The 18,943-nt window shown below is 34.4% G+C and overlaps 1 protein-coding gene across 1 annotated transcript in view; it reads right to left on the bottom strand.

Moving 5' to 3' along the window:
- The window catches only part of CUNH8orf34 (chromosome unknown C8orf34 homolog), a 273,032-nt gene that overhangs the window by 57,586 nt on the left and 196,503 nt on the right, over positions 1–18,943 (bottom strand). The window contains 2 exon segments of the mRNA XM_006924083.1: positions 7,961–8,037; positions 13,103–13,188. Coding sequence (XP_006924145.1) covers positions 7,961–8,037; positions 13,103–13,188 — 163 coding nt within the window.

Below are 18,943 nucleotides of genomic sequence, written 5' to 3'. Positions count from 1 at the left end.
CTCTATTCTGTTCCACTGATCAATGTATCTGTTTTTATGCCAGCATCATGCTGTTTTGATTACCGTAGGCTTATAGTATAGTTTAATATCAGGTACAGTGATATCTCCAATTTTGTTCTTTCTCAAGATGGGGAACACGGCATAGGGAATGCAGTCAGCAGTAATGTAATGGCTATGTGTAGAACCAGAGGAAAGATAGAGCAATCAGGGGGATCATTTCATAAACTATATAAATGTCTAACCAATGTACTGTATATTTGCAACTAATAATAATACATAAAATGCTAAAAAAATAATAAAATAAAAAACAAAAACAAAAAAATAAGAAGATATTTGGTCTAATAGATACTAAAACAGATAAGCCTGCAAAAAAATGTAGATATTGAAATTAGGTTTACAGAGAACTTTATGTGAAACTATTGTCATTATGGTATTTAAAGTAAAGAAAATCAGAAAGTAAAGCTGTTTACTGACTACAGTCCAAAATTTAAATGACAGTATGACATATTTACAGACATACATGCATAAAAATACTGCTAAAACAAAATATAAAAATTCATCTCTATGTAATGGTTTCTGGATTTTAAATTATATTCTTCACTGAATTTTCAAAAATTTTATAATAAACACTGTTATTTTATATAAGAAAAACAAATTTGGAATAAAGAAAACTGTAACAGAGATAATAGGAAATTATACGAAATTATAGTTTAAATATTTTTCAAATCGAATGTTGATACTGCTGTTGATATTTATTAACATTTGGAAATCTCCCAAAATCTATGATGTGTGGCAAAGAGAAAAGAGAGTTCAGTATCTTAAAAAGAGATGGTTATTCAATAAGACCCAATAGTCAATATCCCATCAAACGTAGTTTCTAAAGTAATTATTTCCCTAATGTTCTTTTAATATATATTGTGTTAGGTGAACACAATAGCAGGAATATATATTTTTTCAGTTTGATTCAGTACATTCCTGAGACTCAGACTTTATATATGTGACCACTTCTTATAATATGCTTAAATAGGATCTTGATTATAATAATGTGGTTGAGAGCGAAAGGAAGCCCTCAAATGGTTAAGCTTCTGTAGGAAAGCACTCTGCCCAATCACATTTGTGTAATCTATGTAGTTTTCTTAGCTGAAGAAGACAAACATGTAAGGGAAAATATTTTTGTGAGAATCTCAATGTTTTTCCATCCCCACTAAGGGCCTGAATATTAACTTAATGTGTTTTGCACACAGACAGGCCATTCCAACAACACTGTACACAGACCATAACCAAAGTATGTATGTAGAGGGTTTTTACCTCACTACACAAACATAATCCATATTGCTTTCTTCCTCTCTCATCTATTTATATGCCAAATAAAATTTACAGTAGCTGACAGTCACTATAATAATTAGCAATAACTTCAAAATACTGAAAATATCAAAATAGATATTCTCTTTTGCCCATCATATTTAGGAGAATTAATGGACGCCTCATGAGTTGGGCCATCATATATCTTCTTGGGTGTTCTTCACTTAGAAACCCACTCTACTTCTCCACATCAGTGCATATTAGGCCACCCTTCCTTCCAAGTATCTTAAAAATAAAATAAAGAATTTAACTGATCTCAAGGAATAAAGTCACAAGTTTGCTACTGGAGAAACAGTGAATTATGTAAAGAGACTGATTAATTACAAAAGCTACCATCGATGATTTAACATTTATGTCATACTTAATCATCTTAAGCCATTTTTTTCTGATGCAAATGTGACATTTAGAAGTTACAATTTAAAAATTCATAGAAGTTTTAAAAAATAATATTTGCATAGGTTTAGGCAAATATTTCCATCCTTCATGTGTTAGAAATCAACAGACCTAAAATGTCAAAAGAAAAAATCCCACTAGATTCTAAAATTTGGTTAGATAACTTGCTTACTCACAGTACTTAATTTTAAGTAGTTTTATTGGCATCCTATATCTGTGAATGATAAAAGCCAAATAAAATTCCATAGGCTAGAAGGAAAAAGAAATGGTAAAACCTTTAGGATTGAGCAAACTGCATACTAATCGTTGTTCTTTAGCAGACAATTCACCGCTACAATTAGCTACCAGCAATTTCTCAATGCTCGCTGCCTTCCAAGAGACAAAATCCAACATAATTTATTACTTCTATTTAATGAGATGATAATGAACATTAATTTATTTTCTTTTTCACTTTGCAAGAGTACAAGTTAAATACATTTAGTCTTAATTCCACAAATGCTAGTTGTGTGCCCATATCCATACTAGATATAAATGCAAGAAAAATTGCAACTTGTTCATTAATCTATTATTCAAGGTTGCTTCCATTAACCAGGTATTTAAATCAATTTACACAAATATAAACCTCTAAAAAAAGGGAAACAATTTGTTTACCATAAAGTTATACTTGGGTATGAAAAAGAATTTGGAAGATGTTTTATTAGAAATATTTAAAATGTCAAGTAAGGATAGTGAAACAGTTAAAATTTTCAGGAGGGGAGAGCTGTGTGTAGGAGGCAAATATTAGTAAGAAACATGGTACAAAGTAGGATTATCAACATTTATAGTTAAAGAAATAGTCTAAACGTCCACTAAAAATGTATACCTGTATTTTATACTAGAAAGCTATGGGTATAATTCTTTTTTATGTTTGTTGTCAAATCTAAGTAATAATTTTGTAATTTTACATCTGTTGAATGTACAGGTCTTTTACGGCATGGCTTAGAAGAGGTAAAGATCTTGGAAAGAAGAAATGAAATAAAGGTATGACTCTCCAAGGGGACTCACACTAGCTGGCTTGAAAGTAGTATGCAGGTATCTAGAATACAGAAATAAAAGACACTGTGAGACCTGCATCATGTGAAAAGTCATTGGATTTCAGCAAATTACGGGATTTTCCTTAAGTCTCAGCAATCAGTGCTCATCGCGTGTAGCAGAGTTCCTCTTTGAACACAATTCCCAGGAGCACTTGGGATTTGTCACAAGATTCCACTGCACTAACTGACAATGAGACAGGGTAAAGAAATACAGGTAGAACTCTTGGCTGACCTATGTACTTCATTGGCCAAAGAAAAATTTTAAAAATTACCAGAAAACAATTCATCTAATCCTTTTCAGTGAAGAGAAATTCGTTTAGGATCAATGTCCTTCCTGTCAAAACTCTTTTTTGAATTTGTGCCAATTCATTCATATGTGTTACTGAAAGCATACCCATCAGTGTTTATCTTCATGTCTTCCAATTATAGTTGTTAGCAAATGAGTATTATATTTACATCTATCCCAAATTTATTCTTGATATTCATAGAATCTTGGGAAAATGTGGTATGTGAGGGAAATGCCAACTTTAGAAAATCAGATCTAAATCTTACTACGTGTGAGTGAAAGTAAAAAGAATCAGTAAAGAGTGGGAAAAAAAAAAAAAACTATTCACTTGTCCCTAGAACATCAATAAATAAAATGTTTTGTTTATCAACAAAGCACAATATTAATCAAGCTTAAAAGTAATTGAAGTTTACCATTAATACAGCTAAGTAGACACTTTAAGTGTCTAACTTAATCACCCAAGTCTAACTCCTGGATCAAGTTTGCCAATGGGAACTTTTTCTGAGACGTGTCTTATTTTCCTTTTTGCTTCCCTTCTGAGTACCCGCGCAATTCTAAGATCCTGTTCTTGCCATACTGCCCTGATTTCTCAGACTATCCATTTGTCAAGGACCCAAGCAAGGTTAGTCTTTATTCTCTGAACTTACTGATCCCTTCCTCTTATAAAAATCTAGCTGTCTTTTGATCCGGTCCTTCAAACTTCTAGTTTTTCACTAGCTACTTAATCTAATGAATAACCCTGTCTTTGATAGAGGCTTACTAATAATGGCCTCCTATTTATACTTTCTATGTTACATGTGCTATTTTAAAGTATCTTAATAATTTAATTAATGGACCCTGAGAAGTTCTGTGAAAGAGAGTTTGGGCACTGGGAAATATGAGTTTTAGTTCTGCCTTGTTGATGGGACGTAGGACAAATCACCAGATCTTCTGGAAGCTCAGTACGCTCAAGTAAAACTTAGAGTACTGCTTATTTCACAAAAAGGTTGCCAAGCCTAAGAGGTAAGTCATAGGAACTGCAAAAATTCAGAGACAATTGATATAGAATATGTGAAAATGTTTAATGATTAAAAAGCGCTATATAAATGTGATATCATTATTATTATTCCTATCATTCTAGTTAAGTGTATGTGTCTCCTCAAACAGATAAAACTCTTCAGAAGGAAAACATATTAAAAATATAACTCCAGGGCATTTTAAGAACCTTTCTTTACAGGAGTCCTTCTTTTAATTTTTCTTCTACTTTAACTAGGAAATGATGACCAGTTACATAAAGTCTCATGGGAGTCAGCTTATGCTGAGCTGGTCAGCGCCGACCAATGAATAAAAGAAATGAGAGATTTACACAGGAAAAAGAAAATGTAAGTAAGATGTTGAACGTCAAATGTTTTTCTTAATTATCTTTTCGTCTTCCCATTATGATCATATGTTTGTTAAATATAAGAGAATTTTTAAGATGAAGAATGTCATAAGAATTGTGGAATTTAAAAAGCATTGATATTAACACAGAAGAATACATAGATGGAGCATTCTCTGGACATCTAGGTGACGTTTTAATAAAGTATAATAATGTCCTTTATGCCAGGAGTGTTGAAGAACAAAAGAAGATAGGAAAGTGTGAGAATAGGACCTTTTGTGGGAAATTTATATATATATATATATTTCTAGACGATAATTTGTTTTTCAAAAAAAATCATTGCTATTAAGTCTTTATAGATCATGATCTAAAAAAAATTATGTACTAAATTTATGAATAAAAGGTTATAATCAATATCTGCTGCTTGGTATTTTTTCCCTAAGATTTCCCTTTTGTTGGTTCATTTTTAATCAACAGTTTTATCTAACGAATCCAGCCTTAATCTTCCCAAACTCTGGATATGCTAAGAGACATTCCAGAACACAGGAAGAGGAAAGGGGAGAGGGAAATTCCAAAAGAATGAGTTGCTTTCAGGATGAGGACAAAAACCTAAATCTAAATGTTGCCTTTACTTCACTCAAATATGCACAAAATATTCATGAAATAGTTTAAACACAGGTGAAGCCACTGCAGAAAAAATTTTCAAGAGTCTGTTACCCACTAATTAACATCCACTATCCAACATGGAAAGTTAGCAAATAGAGACAGCATGTGTTGAAGTTAATTCTAAATGGTTTTCAACATTTGTGGCATGTTTATATTTTTGCAGGATATGACTCAAAATTTGCTTTGAACTATTTTGCATTTCTTACAGTAATAAAGAGAAAAAGTTCTGTGTTCTTCCAATTCCCCATTCATATCTAGATAAAACCACAATTTCCTTCTTGAGTAACCAAAAATATAATTCAAAGAAATACAGAAGTATGTTTTAAGAAATTTGTATCTAAAATATCATCAATCTGACATACTTTTTTTAAATCCACATTTTCTTCATAATAAAAGCATCTACCACCTAGAAATTACGTTTGAGATCCTGATATTAATTTATCCATGTATTGTTCATATTCCACGTCTCCAAAAGAAAATTAAATGTTAATTTAACATTAAATAGAATTTTAGAATTTTCAAAAACTCAATATCTAACGAGTGAGAAATGAAAACAAGTTAAATTGACTTAGAACAAATGTTTGCGCTAGGAAAGCACGATCGTGAGCACTGTGAAGAGATAGCAAAAATCTTTAAGAGCCAGTTTGTAATCACTCAGGAAAAGTTTGACCAAAACAGCAAATTTCATTTTTTACCCTCTTTGGGTTGTTAGATATTATTAAGTAAGCCCAATACTATAAACAGAATACATCTCGATTTTGGAAAGTGATTAGAAAAAGAATCTAACTGTATCCTTTCAGATATAAGAGATATATGGATTTTGGTGGAATTCACAGATGATAAAACAAATCTTTGTAAAAAATGATAAATGACAGATTATTACAGCCTAAATAATGACATATTTTTTATCATCATGAGATTATGGAGACATACTCATTTATAAATGTCAGAAAATTCCTTTAAAAAAAGTTAATACCACGCAGGGTCACATTCCAAAGATAATATTTGCATCAAGTGCATACCCCATTACACTCTGATGTAAGAACATTGTTTGGAACCCTGGGTTTGGTTGTGGCATAACCCACACTTGACAGGGAACCTGGCAAACAAGAACATGTTCAGGGAAAGCATCAAAGGTGCCGAAATCTTTGTAAACTACACAATGTAAGAACTGGCTGGAAGAACAGATTGAGTTTGGCTGGAAAACATCGTCTCAGATGGGACATGCTAAGTGCTGGCAACATCTGGAGATCAGTTAAGAGGATGTTTTGGGCTCAGGCTATTACCAGAAGAATAGAACTAAGACCAATGGGTACTAGTTGTGAGAAATATTTTAAAAAGATGTTTAACAAACATCTTCCAAAAGAAACAGGAAAGCTCTAGGAATACCAAGGGAAACTGACTAGTGCTCAACTCCCAACCTCATCGCTCTTTAGCTGTGTGTCTGCTGTGTACAGGAATACGAAAATGAAAAAAAAAATGCACAATAATTCTTGTCTTCAGAGACCTTATAGCACACGGAAGGAGACAGAACATAAATAACATAGGTAAATCACATAGTATAGTGGAAGGTGATAAGCACTATACGAAAAAATAAAGATATTTGAAGTTTTAAACAAGGTCGGGGAAGCTTCAATGAAAAAGTGATACACTGATTTATAAAGATTTATTAATTTAATAAACAGATACATTAACTTCATCAGTAATTTTTTAATTAATTAATTCTATTATGAAATCCTTTGGAAAATGTGGTGCCCTCAACCAAACCTTGGCATCCAAATAATGTCCCAAATAATTTAATCTCATCAGAGAGGGTTATGGGCTGAATTATGTCTCCCCAAAATTCATATGTTGACATCCTGACCTCCAGCTCTTCAGAGTACTTGGAGACAGGGTAATTAAGCTAAATGAGCTCATTAGGATGGTTTCTAATCCAATGTGACTGGTGCTCTTAAAAGAAGAGATTAGGACACAGACATGGGCAGAAGGATGACGATGTGAAGACACAGGGAAAAGACAGCCAAGAGACCTCAGAAGAAACCAACCCTGTTGACACTTGAATTTCAGACTCTGCCTCCAAAACTATGAGATATTTCCACTGTTTGAGCCACCCAGTCTGGGCTGCTTTGTCATGGCAGCCCTAAGGGAACCAATATAGAGAATACTGTAGTGTATAAACCCAGTCTAAACATTAAGCTTAGGATAATGCAAGATTGCATGGCCATTTTTACAACAACTCAGAAGCTTTTATAAACTTTACACTTAGAATTTATATGTAGATTTCAGTTTTTTCTGTATTTCTTTCAACATTATATTGCATTAGAAATCTTAGACCTACTGGTTTTCTCCCAATAAACTCCATTGATGAGATACAGTTTAACAAAAATATCACAAAGAGTTCACAATGAATAATAGCATGCTTATGTTATACATAAACTTTCAGGATATGTGAAGTTTCATTTTTCTATCAATATATGTTTAATTAAATTTACTGGAGTTTAAAATAGCAACTCACAATCTTATAGAATGTTCATGTGCAACAGCAAACAGGTAATAATATCAGAATTTAGCTTTCTCCAGCCCATTCAAATCTTCTTCCGTAATAGCTGAACGAGTTTAGTACAGTCTTGCTGTAGACCTGCAATCAAGCTGGCCACTTACCAACACAGGCACTCTGCATGACTATGCAGGAAAAGCTGGATGCATATTTAAAATATTCTTTAATTAAAGAATATTGTTTCCTATTCTTTTCTCTTGGATTTTCCTATTAGCGAAGTCGATTAGTTTTAGAGATTAAAAAAAGAAGTAAATGAATATACTTACAGGTCCTGTTAATTTAGGTGCTTTCTCGAATTCTCCACCCTCCTCCATTAGTGCTTCTTCGGTCCCAGGTAAAGAATCTATTTTTACAAAAAGAATGAATAAATTATAGTCACATATTGCTTATTGGCTCTGTGATACGCAAGCCTATTATGAGAAGGATAGTAAAGTGACTGAACTGGTTGTTAAAAAGCATAGTGTTTGTGAGTTAAAACAGTGTGTACAATGTTATTTATTCAGCTTAAAGACAACCAATGAAAAATGTTAAGAATTTCTAGTTTAGAAGGACGTGGCAAAGTTTGGAATATGCAAGAACTGCTGCTCTCTTGGATAGAGCCAATTTTTTTTTTAGCATATCATCCAGCTAATTGTTGGAACTTACAATTAATGTTCTTTTTCTGGTTTGTAATTTTATATTTATTTGTTTTATCTCTAAACTGTCTTCTTTCTTACTTTCTTTACCACACAATTTAAGTATCGTTTTGTATTCTCTCTTTTTAAATGGGATGGCAAATTCTGAAAACTTTGGAGAAGGGTGCATATTGTTAAAATATTTTAATGGAAAGAAGTTGCGATTACTTAGCTTGAATAGATGGAGGAATGAATGAGTGGCTTTCAAATACGGGAGTAAAATGATGGCAACCCTTTCCATATGTCTGCTGAGCTAAATTAATTATAACAACAAAGTTTATATGGGCTATAAAAATCCTGCAGTAAGAATAGATATGTAGAGCATCTAGAAATAGTTTGAGTCTTAATACCTTCTATTCGAATAAAAATTCAGTTAGAAGGAAGGCATTTTAAACCACTGAAGACTTAAAATTGATTTCTTATATTTATTAATTTTTAAAAGAGCCATATGAACCCCTAAAAGTTTTCCTTCAGATTCACATAAATATAAAGACAGATTTTCCTGTTGCATAAGATGTGAGATCTGAAATAAAAATGAGAACATTAAATCCTTCAAGCCCTTAATGGCCACCCAAGACCAGGAGACAATGGAAAGCTCAGCATAAATCCATGAGCATAGTTTTTGAATCATGGAGCTCCCCCTATCTCTGATAATTCAGAATTCTACATGCAAGAAGAAAAGCTACTAAATCCCCGGGCACATATTTTATCTAGATGTAGACGTAGATTTCATTTTAGAACATGGAATTCTTTCCACCACAAAACTGACTTCGGGAGAACCACATATATTCTCAAGTTGTAAATAAATTTAAAAATTTAACCTACCACCCTTCCAAACAGAACATAGACAGTAAAAAGAAGCAAGATTTGATGAGAATTATACCGTGTCAAAATATTAATCTACTTACAAAAAGTATTTGAACCCTTAGTTACTAAAACCCAATTGTAAGAGTGACGATAGACTCTTTAAATTAGGATGTATAATTGCCATAATTTAAGTCTTCCAAGACTGAATTATAGTCTACTAAACTGTGAGCAAATACTTAGATAATTTTAGTATTCGCTTAGTATTTTTCCTGTTTTATTTGTGTTGAAATTCTTCAGTAGAATACTGACTTAATAAGTAAACAATATTAAAATGTTCTATTCTACATTACAAAGCAACTTATTAGAAGAAAACCAACCTTCTAGTGGGTTTGCTGATTTTTTAAGGTTAGAAATACTAAAACTGAGTTTTTGAGTTCTTCTTAGTGAGAAGTCCATGGTTTCAAAGAGGCATTGTTGTTCTGTTTGAGTTTTTAATGCATGTATATATTAATCAATTCGTTCACTCACTTATTTGTATATCTGTTTATTCATTTATTCAACAAATATTATATGCCAGGCACTCTACTAGATGCTTTCAAAACAAGTTGAGCAAAATAATTATTAAGACTCTCTCTCTTTTACATTTTGTTCTGTTTTTGTTTTTGTTGAATTCTTCCTGATTATTGGTACCTTATCTAGTGACGTCTAAAATATGATCAATTCCATTCAGTATAGTACAGAAGAACAACTGTAAAGTCCTGCCAGAATATTTTTGAATTTACATATCTAACCATATTGAAAGTTGTTAAGTTGAAAGGACTCTGCTAAATAGTTCAAATCTGGTGACAGAAAATCAGTCCAACATGCTAGTAAGGAAAATAGATATCGTGAAAATAAAACCTTCATGTTTCATGCTTGGAGTTCCATTTTTTAAAAGTATTTTAGTACACTGATTATTAACAATAATTGAGTGCATATGTGTAAAGTATTTTGCCCTGTCAACTGTGAACAATTTCTTTCATAAGTATATACAATTTTCAAAATACAGGCAATACATTCTCTGAGTTTCTTATTTTAAATCACATAGAGGGAAAATGACTCTCTGAATTGGTCAAATATTAGAGTTTACCTTGTCTCTTCATTTTAGAGAAGAAGAAACTGAAACGTAGAGAGATAAAGTAATTTTGTCAAAATCTAAGTCTCTGGCAGTACTTGAACTAGAACTTTGCTTCTTATTGTTAATTGGGCATGCTCATGGAAACCTAGAAATTTGTAGAGTTTATTACAATGTTTAGCTTTATTCACCTTTTTCCTGTCATTATTTTTATTTTTGCTGTTTGTGTCACAATAGGCTTTTTAATGCACAAAATTACACCTATTTATAGAAATATTTATGTTTATTGAGCTAAGCTCAATGTGGTCGCACAGCTGACATAAAAGTCATATTATCACTTTTGAATAATTCCAATAATACTGAATTACTGGATCTAGTGATGTGACTAACTTAAATGGAAAATAATGTACTGAATCAGAAACTCATATTTTGGAATTTGCTAATTAAGTCTACTAATAATTGAATGCGAAGAATGCACAATATAAACAATTTAAGAAAGGAGCTTAAACTCAATGAATACATTCCCGCCCTCTCTCCCCTTACCCCCATCAGTGGATGCAAGTAAATGTAATCAATATATTACTGATACATTGTTTAATTTTCCAAAAAATTGAAATTCCTATAATTCTCAGTTATTCTATAGATGTGATTGCTGCAAGATACAGATTTGTAGATTGGTGAATTGGGCTGGTTCTGATGGAATTTTTTAAAATAATGGGCTAATAGTTAAATAATATCTGTCTTGTGTCAACAAATGGCCAGCCTGGGCCACCCATTTTGTTGGTGACACACTGCCCAACTTTTGCTGTCGGTGTTAAAGGTCTATCATGAGAGTGTTTCATTTCATCGGGACTACGAGAAATTTGAATACTTGCAAACTATTATCATTTTTTGCATTATGCTACACTGGCATTGGTTGATGCTCCCAAAGCACTTTAAGTGTTAATTAGGTAATATTGACACATAAAAAAGTATGTGTAAAATAAATTTATGTATAATATATAGTATATTCAAATTAGAAAGCACAATGATAAATACCCCAAACCATGACCGAATTTAAGAATTAAAACATTTCCAATCATCTTTATATATCTGTGAGCAACTTCCTTATCCCATCTCCAGAATCCCCATCCCCACTGAGGATAACCATTTTGAGTTTCTAATTCCTTTCGTTAAATATAGTTTTCTCACTTATGTATGTTTTCCTAAAGATTGTATTACTTAGATTTGCTGGTTTTGAGCTTTACAAAAATGTCATCCTATGACTTGCTTTTGTTCAATCAATATTATGTTTGTAAAATTCATTTGATTGTGAGCTACAACCTGTTCATACCAGACTGACCGAGAGACGTTTCAAATCAGTTGCCTGGAATCAACCACGGTGGGAGTGTTTACATCACAGAAACCATCGTCTCTACAAAACAGGCCTTTCTTTTGCAAAAAAACAGTTGTTAATATTTACCAGTGGAGTGTCTAGATTTTAAATTATATAAATGCTCAAGAGTTTAAGATAATGAAAAGTTATTTCCAAAATGTTTATACCCAAGTAGTGTATGACTTTCATTTTATTTGTCTTCGACACTATTTAGTTTTGCCAGATTTCTTAATTAATGGCAAACGAAAGGTGGCAAAACAGCATCTCTCTGTGGTCCTAATTTTCTTTTCCTTGATTACTAGAGTGGTTAAGCATTTTGCAAATACTCACTGGTCAACTGAGTTTCCTCTTCTGTGAAATGTCGATTTAGATCCGTGGCTTATTTTTCTATTGGTTTGTCGATCTCTTCTTTATTAAACTGTTGATGTTCTTTATATATTCCGAATATTAATATTTGATCAGTGATAAGTATATTTCAAATACATTTTCCTATTTTGAGGCTTATGTATTCACTTGTTTATGGCATTCTTTAATGAACAGGAGTTCTTAATTTTCCATAGTTGAGTATTTTTTATTTTTTTCTTTAATAGTTATGAATTTTTATATCTTATTTAAGATGTCCTCCTCTATCCAGATAGAAAAGAAATCTTTTGCTATAGTTTCTCTTTTAATTATCCCAGTTGGATGTCCGACTGCTTCCCACTAGAACACTGAATGATGAGGCAGTGATGGATGCCACTGTAATGGCGTTACGTGTGCTTATTTATTTATTCAGCAAATATTTCGAAGTATTCTGAAATGAACTTAATATGCTAAGCTAAGGAATTTTAATTTTGTCTCATAAAAAATGGAGATGAAATAAGTGGCTTTATTTTTAGACAGATAATGAACTGAAGAGGAGTGAGCTAGAACTCAGGGACTATTTCCAGGGCTGTTACACTAGACAGAGGAAGAGGACGAAAGTACAGACTAGGCAGTTTCAGGGAAAACGAAGAAGAGGCTGGTCTGGAGAGGAAATTCTGAAGTGACATTGACATGACTTGAGAATCATTTAATACAAGGATGAGAAAGGGAGAAAAAAAAAGCGAGTATAATATTGACACTTCTGCCGGAAAAAACTGAAGGGGTCTATGATATGCAAATGGGAGTAGACAATATGAAGTTCTGAAAACAAGCTGAAATTAGTGGCAAACTTTGGAGAGTAGCCGACATATATCTGACCCATTTGTACCTTAAACAGGCACAGACATTAAGAGGCTGCTCCTCAGATCCCAAACTCCTTTGCCCTTCACCTTACACACGGCCCGAGGGACAGTCACATGACAAACAGCCATGGTGATTGGGTGCAGAGGAAGCTGTTTGGTCTAGTTTCATTTTCTTTTTTAAATCTTCAAGTGCCAATAAAATTACGATAAATATTGTTGGATTTAAAACTTACCCGAAGAATGTGGGATTAGTTCGTCTGGAGAATGAAGTATTTGTGATGTCTCTTCTGTCCTTTCCGCCAGGTTATCTCCTTGAAGCCTAAATAATTAAAAAGATAATTAGAAATAATTAGAAATGTGAACTACATACTATTGGGGGTCTGACTATGAACCTCTGGACTCTAAAATCACACATGCTTCTTCAAAGTAGAAATAAAAATATACCAAAAATCTTTGTAATATAGTGTTTTTGATTTTCTAAACTTTAAGGAAAAGATCTTCATTTTTTTTTTTCTCCTGGATACATGGGAAGGTTAGTCCAGGTAGATGCTGCATTTCTTCCTAGCCCGACTGGAGAAAGGCTTATAAGCAAATGTTTTTACTACTACAATGAGGAAGTGAGCAGGAGAAAAAGCAAGAGTCTACACAGCATGCAAGAGTCTACACAGCACGCCCGCCGGACCGGCGGACCGCTGGGTCCGGGTGCACTGGAGGGCTTCCACGGTCACCTCGAGGTTTATCAAACCCAGTTCTCCAAATTAACCAAACCTGAGCTCTAAGACCTGCGGATCAAGGTAACTTTCACAGTAGGAGTGAAGACCCCGAACGCGCGAGACTGCCCGGGGTCCTGGGGGACGCTGGGTCTCCTTGGAGAGAGAAGGCTGTGCTGATATTTTCTGACAGTATGTTTCTGAGCCTCCGTATCCACATCTCTATAGTGAGAAAAGTAGACCAGCCAAATCCAATTCGAATGGCTGGGTTTATACTGCACTGTGAAACTCCTTCATCGAGCGAGGTGGAGCTCATCGATAAATGCTGGAACTCTGTCCTAAGAACAGCAGAATAAGCTCTGCCAACGCTGGAGGACATTACGTCACACAATCCAGAGATCAGAGTTTCTGCCAGTGCCTTACTTTTCCTTGCATTTGGCTGATGGCAAGCGCACGCATAGAAGAGTGTGAACACATACGTAACACACAGCATTAATATTTTTTTAAAAAATCAAGTACAATCCATAACTGTACCGGGCCCCAAAATAAAATTTTCAACTCTTTTATATCTCTGCTTTTATATACTCCAGTGAAATCACATAATCATTTGAATTTGACTTTTGCGTATTCAAGCGTCTATGCACACCTCTCTTTACCATTTGTGTAATTATAAATATTTTAAATTATATTTCCATGTATATTCCGATATTAAATTCCACATATTTCTGTATATATTATACATTTATACTTACAATTATCTTCTATACCAAAGCCATATTTACTGTATTGTAAGATTAAAGAATTCTCAAGGGTAATATCCTGATAAATATAATACTTTTTGGTCAAATATATATGATTGTATACTTTTAATTAATATTTTAAATTTTACTTTGAAAAAATACCACTTTTAAATGAATGACTTAGCTACATACATCTCAAATGTGCCCAACTATTTCTTCCTACCTTGTTTACTTCTAATAATTAGGATAAGTACTTCACTAATCAGCAATAACAAATATTCTTTTATTGTCTTTGAACCACCTCAAAAAGATTATCAAGGATAGAAAGTATGTAGGTACATGAGACATTGAAAGGTGTGAGTAAAAATTATTATTAAAAATTGACAATGAACTCCAATACATTTGGGCATTTAACTAGGTCAAAAACTTAAATAAAAAATAGATCTCCAACAAAGGCAGAACAACGCAAGAAATAAAAACTAAGTTGTAATTTTTTTTTTGCTCATTGCAAGCTTCAGTAAAAAGAAATATTTATTGAGCATTTATTAATATGCTCAATAATAAGCCAAATGTTGTAGAGATGTAAAGAAGTTGTAACTGTCTCTGATTTCAGAGTTCTCAATTTAGCTGAGTTAAAAAGACAAATGGCCATGAAAACAACCCAACATATTGGGTGGCCTTAAAAGCTGGCTCATCTTTATCCAAACACTGCCCTCCAGATACCTGAAGAGCTGAGTTTACCGTGACTTGGCACCAGCTTCGCTGAGGAATGTTTCACAGCCCTGCCACCCGTGAGTGCCCTGCCAATCCTTCCGAGCTGTAATCCACACAGCCCTACTTCTGTAAGAGGTTAATAGGTGCTATGCAAACAAGGGCTGGGTGGGCAAGTCCGGGAAATGCAGTCTTAATAAAAGTTAAATCGTTTCTCTCCCAACAAGAGTTTTACTCATACTCCAAACCTTTTTTCTTTGCTTTCTAAAACTCCTCCTTCATAGTCAAGACTCTTCTATATTCTCGGTCCCTTAACTAAATGTGTCCTGCTCCACCCTGTTGTAATTGAAAGCCTTTTCTAAGAATATTACACCTCTTTTTGCCTCTAAGAACACAGTACCTCCTCCCAAGGGAGGCTGTCTAACCCCTCCACCTCAGATAACGAGGATTATAAATATTAACCTGTCATCTTTCTGCCTATGAAAGCTTTGCTCAGGCTCATTTTTCTCTTCTTTGACTTAAGTGTCACTATTATCTTGAATAATTTTCATGTTCATGTGTGTTTATTCACTAACTTCAAAGTCCCTCCGTCTCAGATCTGGAAATCTTCTCTTCCACTTCACCCTGCCTAACCCAAGGACAGTCAACTAAGTACTGCTCCACGTCAGAAAGCTTTGAATCCAATGCTCGGTTCTCTAACAAACTCACCTCCTTTACGCTCTTTCACAAATGCACTGCCCTTAACACTTTCTCTTCAGTTAAACATAGATGTCCATTTTCTCTCTATTTTCTCCCAGTATCTGGCCTCTCCTGAGTCCCATCCTGCTCTACTCAGCTGGATTTGCTGTCTCCTCAGTTCCCATGCACCCATGTCTTCTTGTCATTACTGCCAACGACAACCGAACCCTGTGTTAATCCATCATTTTCTTGCACGTGCACAGCTGGACAATGCTGGAGAGAATCATGACACCCTAGGGTTGGTAAATACAAATCAATGGTCTCCAACTTTGAACTTGGGCTTCTTGGCTGTCATTCCTTCTTTCATTCCTTTCAAAGTCTTTTCAAAAATATCACCTCTACGTCATCCAGAAAAATTATACAATCTGGAATCAAGACCTTCTACTCCCCCTCACATGTCACCTACAGAATTACCTTCATCTCCACCTGTATTCACCACCTTTCCAATTCACGGAGGTTGAGAGGACCTCTCTCTTATATAAGGCTTAGATCACCCAGTAGGCTAGTGATTTGAACCCTGTCATCTCATCTGTCTTTTTAACCTTAATTTATTTTATCCACCACCAGTCATTCTGCTCATCTCTACTGTTCATTTTCTACAGCATGTAAACAAGCTCACTTCACATTCAGTCTTAAAAAAAAATCCCTCCCATAATTATCTAAAATATCTAGCTGTTGCTTCTTCTTGCTTATTCTTCTTTGATCCAAACTCCCTGAATATCCTTAATTGAATGCTTTTGATTCCATTCACTCCTCAATCTATTTTAATTTGGTTAGTGCTTCTAGCATTTTGAGATGACTGCTTCCATCAAGACTGCCTAACCTTCTAATTGCCAAAAACAATGGAAACTTTTAAGACCCCGCTTTCATCTAATCTTCAGCTGTACTTTGTGTGAATACTCTTTTCCCACTCTATATCATCTCCCTGAATCAGCTCATCCACTCATGGTTTTTATCACATGTACGTTGAGGACTTTCAAATATTTATCTTGAGTCTTCTGCTCAGAATTGGTGTACCCAAATTCTCGGAGGACAATTTACCATAAGCATCTCCAAGGCAACATGTCCAAAAGCAAACTCACGTTCATTACCATACTTCCCTGTACTACATGTGGCTAATAATCCCCAGTCTTGCTAATCACACTGCCTAAAGAGTTTTCTTGAAGCCATCACTTTTTCTTTATGCTACTACTATGATTTTGCTGCTCATCTTGATTCGCCTGGATTGTTATATAGTTGCCTCACTGATATTCACAAAAAATCCATTTTCTACATGGCTACCAGAAAGTTCAAAACAAATCCAACCATATTATCCTTATGTTTTAAATATTTAAGTGCAAGAGATCCTAATGCGAGTATTCTTAGAGGATCATTGACAGGTTTTAGGAGGAATGACACTAATTCACAATAAATGGAATGAAAAGTTTTTAGTTGATGTTCTCTTATTTGGACAGAAAGACAGTAACTTTAACCACATTCTCAAAATAATCCTTGACTCAAAGGAGTTTAAGAACTACCATTTTTATTGGCTTTTCATCGCCTGCGAGATGAGTTATGGTTTCCTTACCAAGTCATCTGAGTCTCTCTATTGCACAACCCCTACCTGTCTCTGCAAATTCATCTTGGATATTCTACCATGGGTTTTATGCTCCATAAATTCCAAACTGTTTTCACTTTCTGGCAGATACTTTGTTATTAAGATTCTGTGTCGTTATATAATTTTATCTAGCAGAATTTACTTTCCCTTCTTTTACTATGTGGCTTAAATCTAGTTTTTCATTTTAGATTCTCCTCTTTTAAGAAGCTTTTCTTCCAGAAGTCTTAGCACCTATGCAAATCTTTACCAGAACCTTCATTTTACTATATTTTAACATTTGTTTAGATGTCTGTCAACACACTCCAAGTCTCTTAAAGGCGCGAGTTTTACTTTTCATATTTTTATATTCCTAAAGCCTAGCTTAGATTGAGCTTCATACACTGTAAACTCTAAAAGAGATTCCAAAGGTATTTTTTAGTGATCAGCTCACCCTGGAGATAAGGGGTCGGGGGGGAAGCACCCAACTTATGTGTGAGAAATTTTCTACAGAATACTATAGAATAGTTATATTATAGTCCCTTGAAAAGAGGTAAAAATCATCCTGTATATATTTAGAAGCAAGCAGTTCTTAGCCGGTTTCACTTTAATGTGGAATGTGAGATAGAGGCTTATGTGTGAGGGGGTGTATGATCCGGAGGCAGGAGTGAGGGGCACAGGAGGAAAACACAGAAGGAGTGAAAGCCCAAACAAGCATGTGTTATTGACTCAGCCCCCGTACAGGTGGCTGTTGTTCAATACCGCAAGAATTCTAAGGATCATTATGAAATGTGTCTACTTTAAGGATGAAAGGGTAAAGCATTTGTCCATAGGCTCCTGGTAAAGGGTGGTCCTTGAGTACTGATATTCCTGAGCTTTTGAGTTACACATACACTAGTACTAGATGATTCTCATTGGTCATCTCAGGGCAGGAAATGAGATATAAAAGATACCAGCATAAATGAGATGCCAGAGTTGCACCTGCACAAAGATGGCTGCCAGAAGCATATGAAGAACTAGTAGCCAATAAAAGGTAAGGTGTTTGAAGCAGGGTACATATGGGGCCAATAAAGATAGTAAATATGTTTGGGTTTAAAATAAATGAATCAGACTTAATTCGATACTGATCAGTGAGACCTGGTTAGAGGAAATGCTGTTATAAATATTATTAAATTCTATCTCCAAGTTTGTGAGTCAGCAATTACATTCCATTGACTCAGTCTTAACAGTGAATAAGCCAGTGGAAGATGCTACCCCCAGAGACTTCTGCAGACCCTATCACAGAGCCAGTCACAGTACCAGGCACAGGTGTGTGGTCCGCAGACATCTGTTAAGGGGCTGAAGCCCCTGGGTCTTACAAATAGCCTTAAGGAAGATGAACCAGAACCAGTCAAGAGAAAAGAGGTCAAAGTTCATTCAAGGAGACTGGCAGCTGTAGCAATAGTTCAAATTTTGCTTGCTTGGGCCAGATCAAGTAGGCTATTCTACAATATCATTTCAAAATCTGATGCGGAAATCTGATGAAAGTAGGAAGCCAGTGGAGGATTCTGAACAGAGGAGTGATGTGATCAGACTTCTGCTTCAAGAACGTTCATGCTGCCT

Source organism: Pteropus alecto, unplaced genomic scaffold (assembly GCF_000325575.1).
Source record: "Pteropus alecto unplaced genomic scaffold, ASM32557v1 scaffold87, whole genome shotgun sequence".
NCBI classification, from domain to species: Eukaryota; Metazoa; Chordata; class Mammalia; order Chiroptera; family Pteropodidae; genus Pteropus; species Pteropus alecto.
This window is presented reverse-complemented; position numbering and strand designations above follow the sequence as displayed.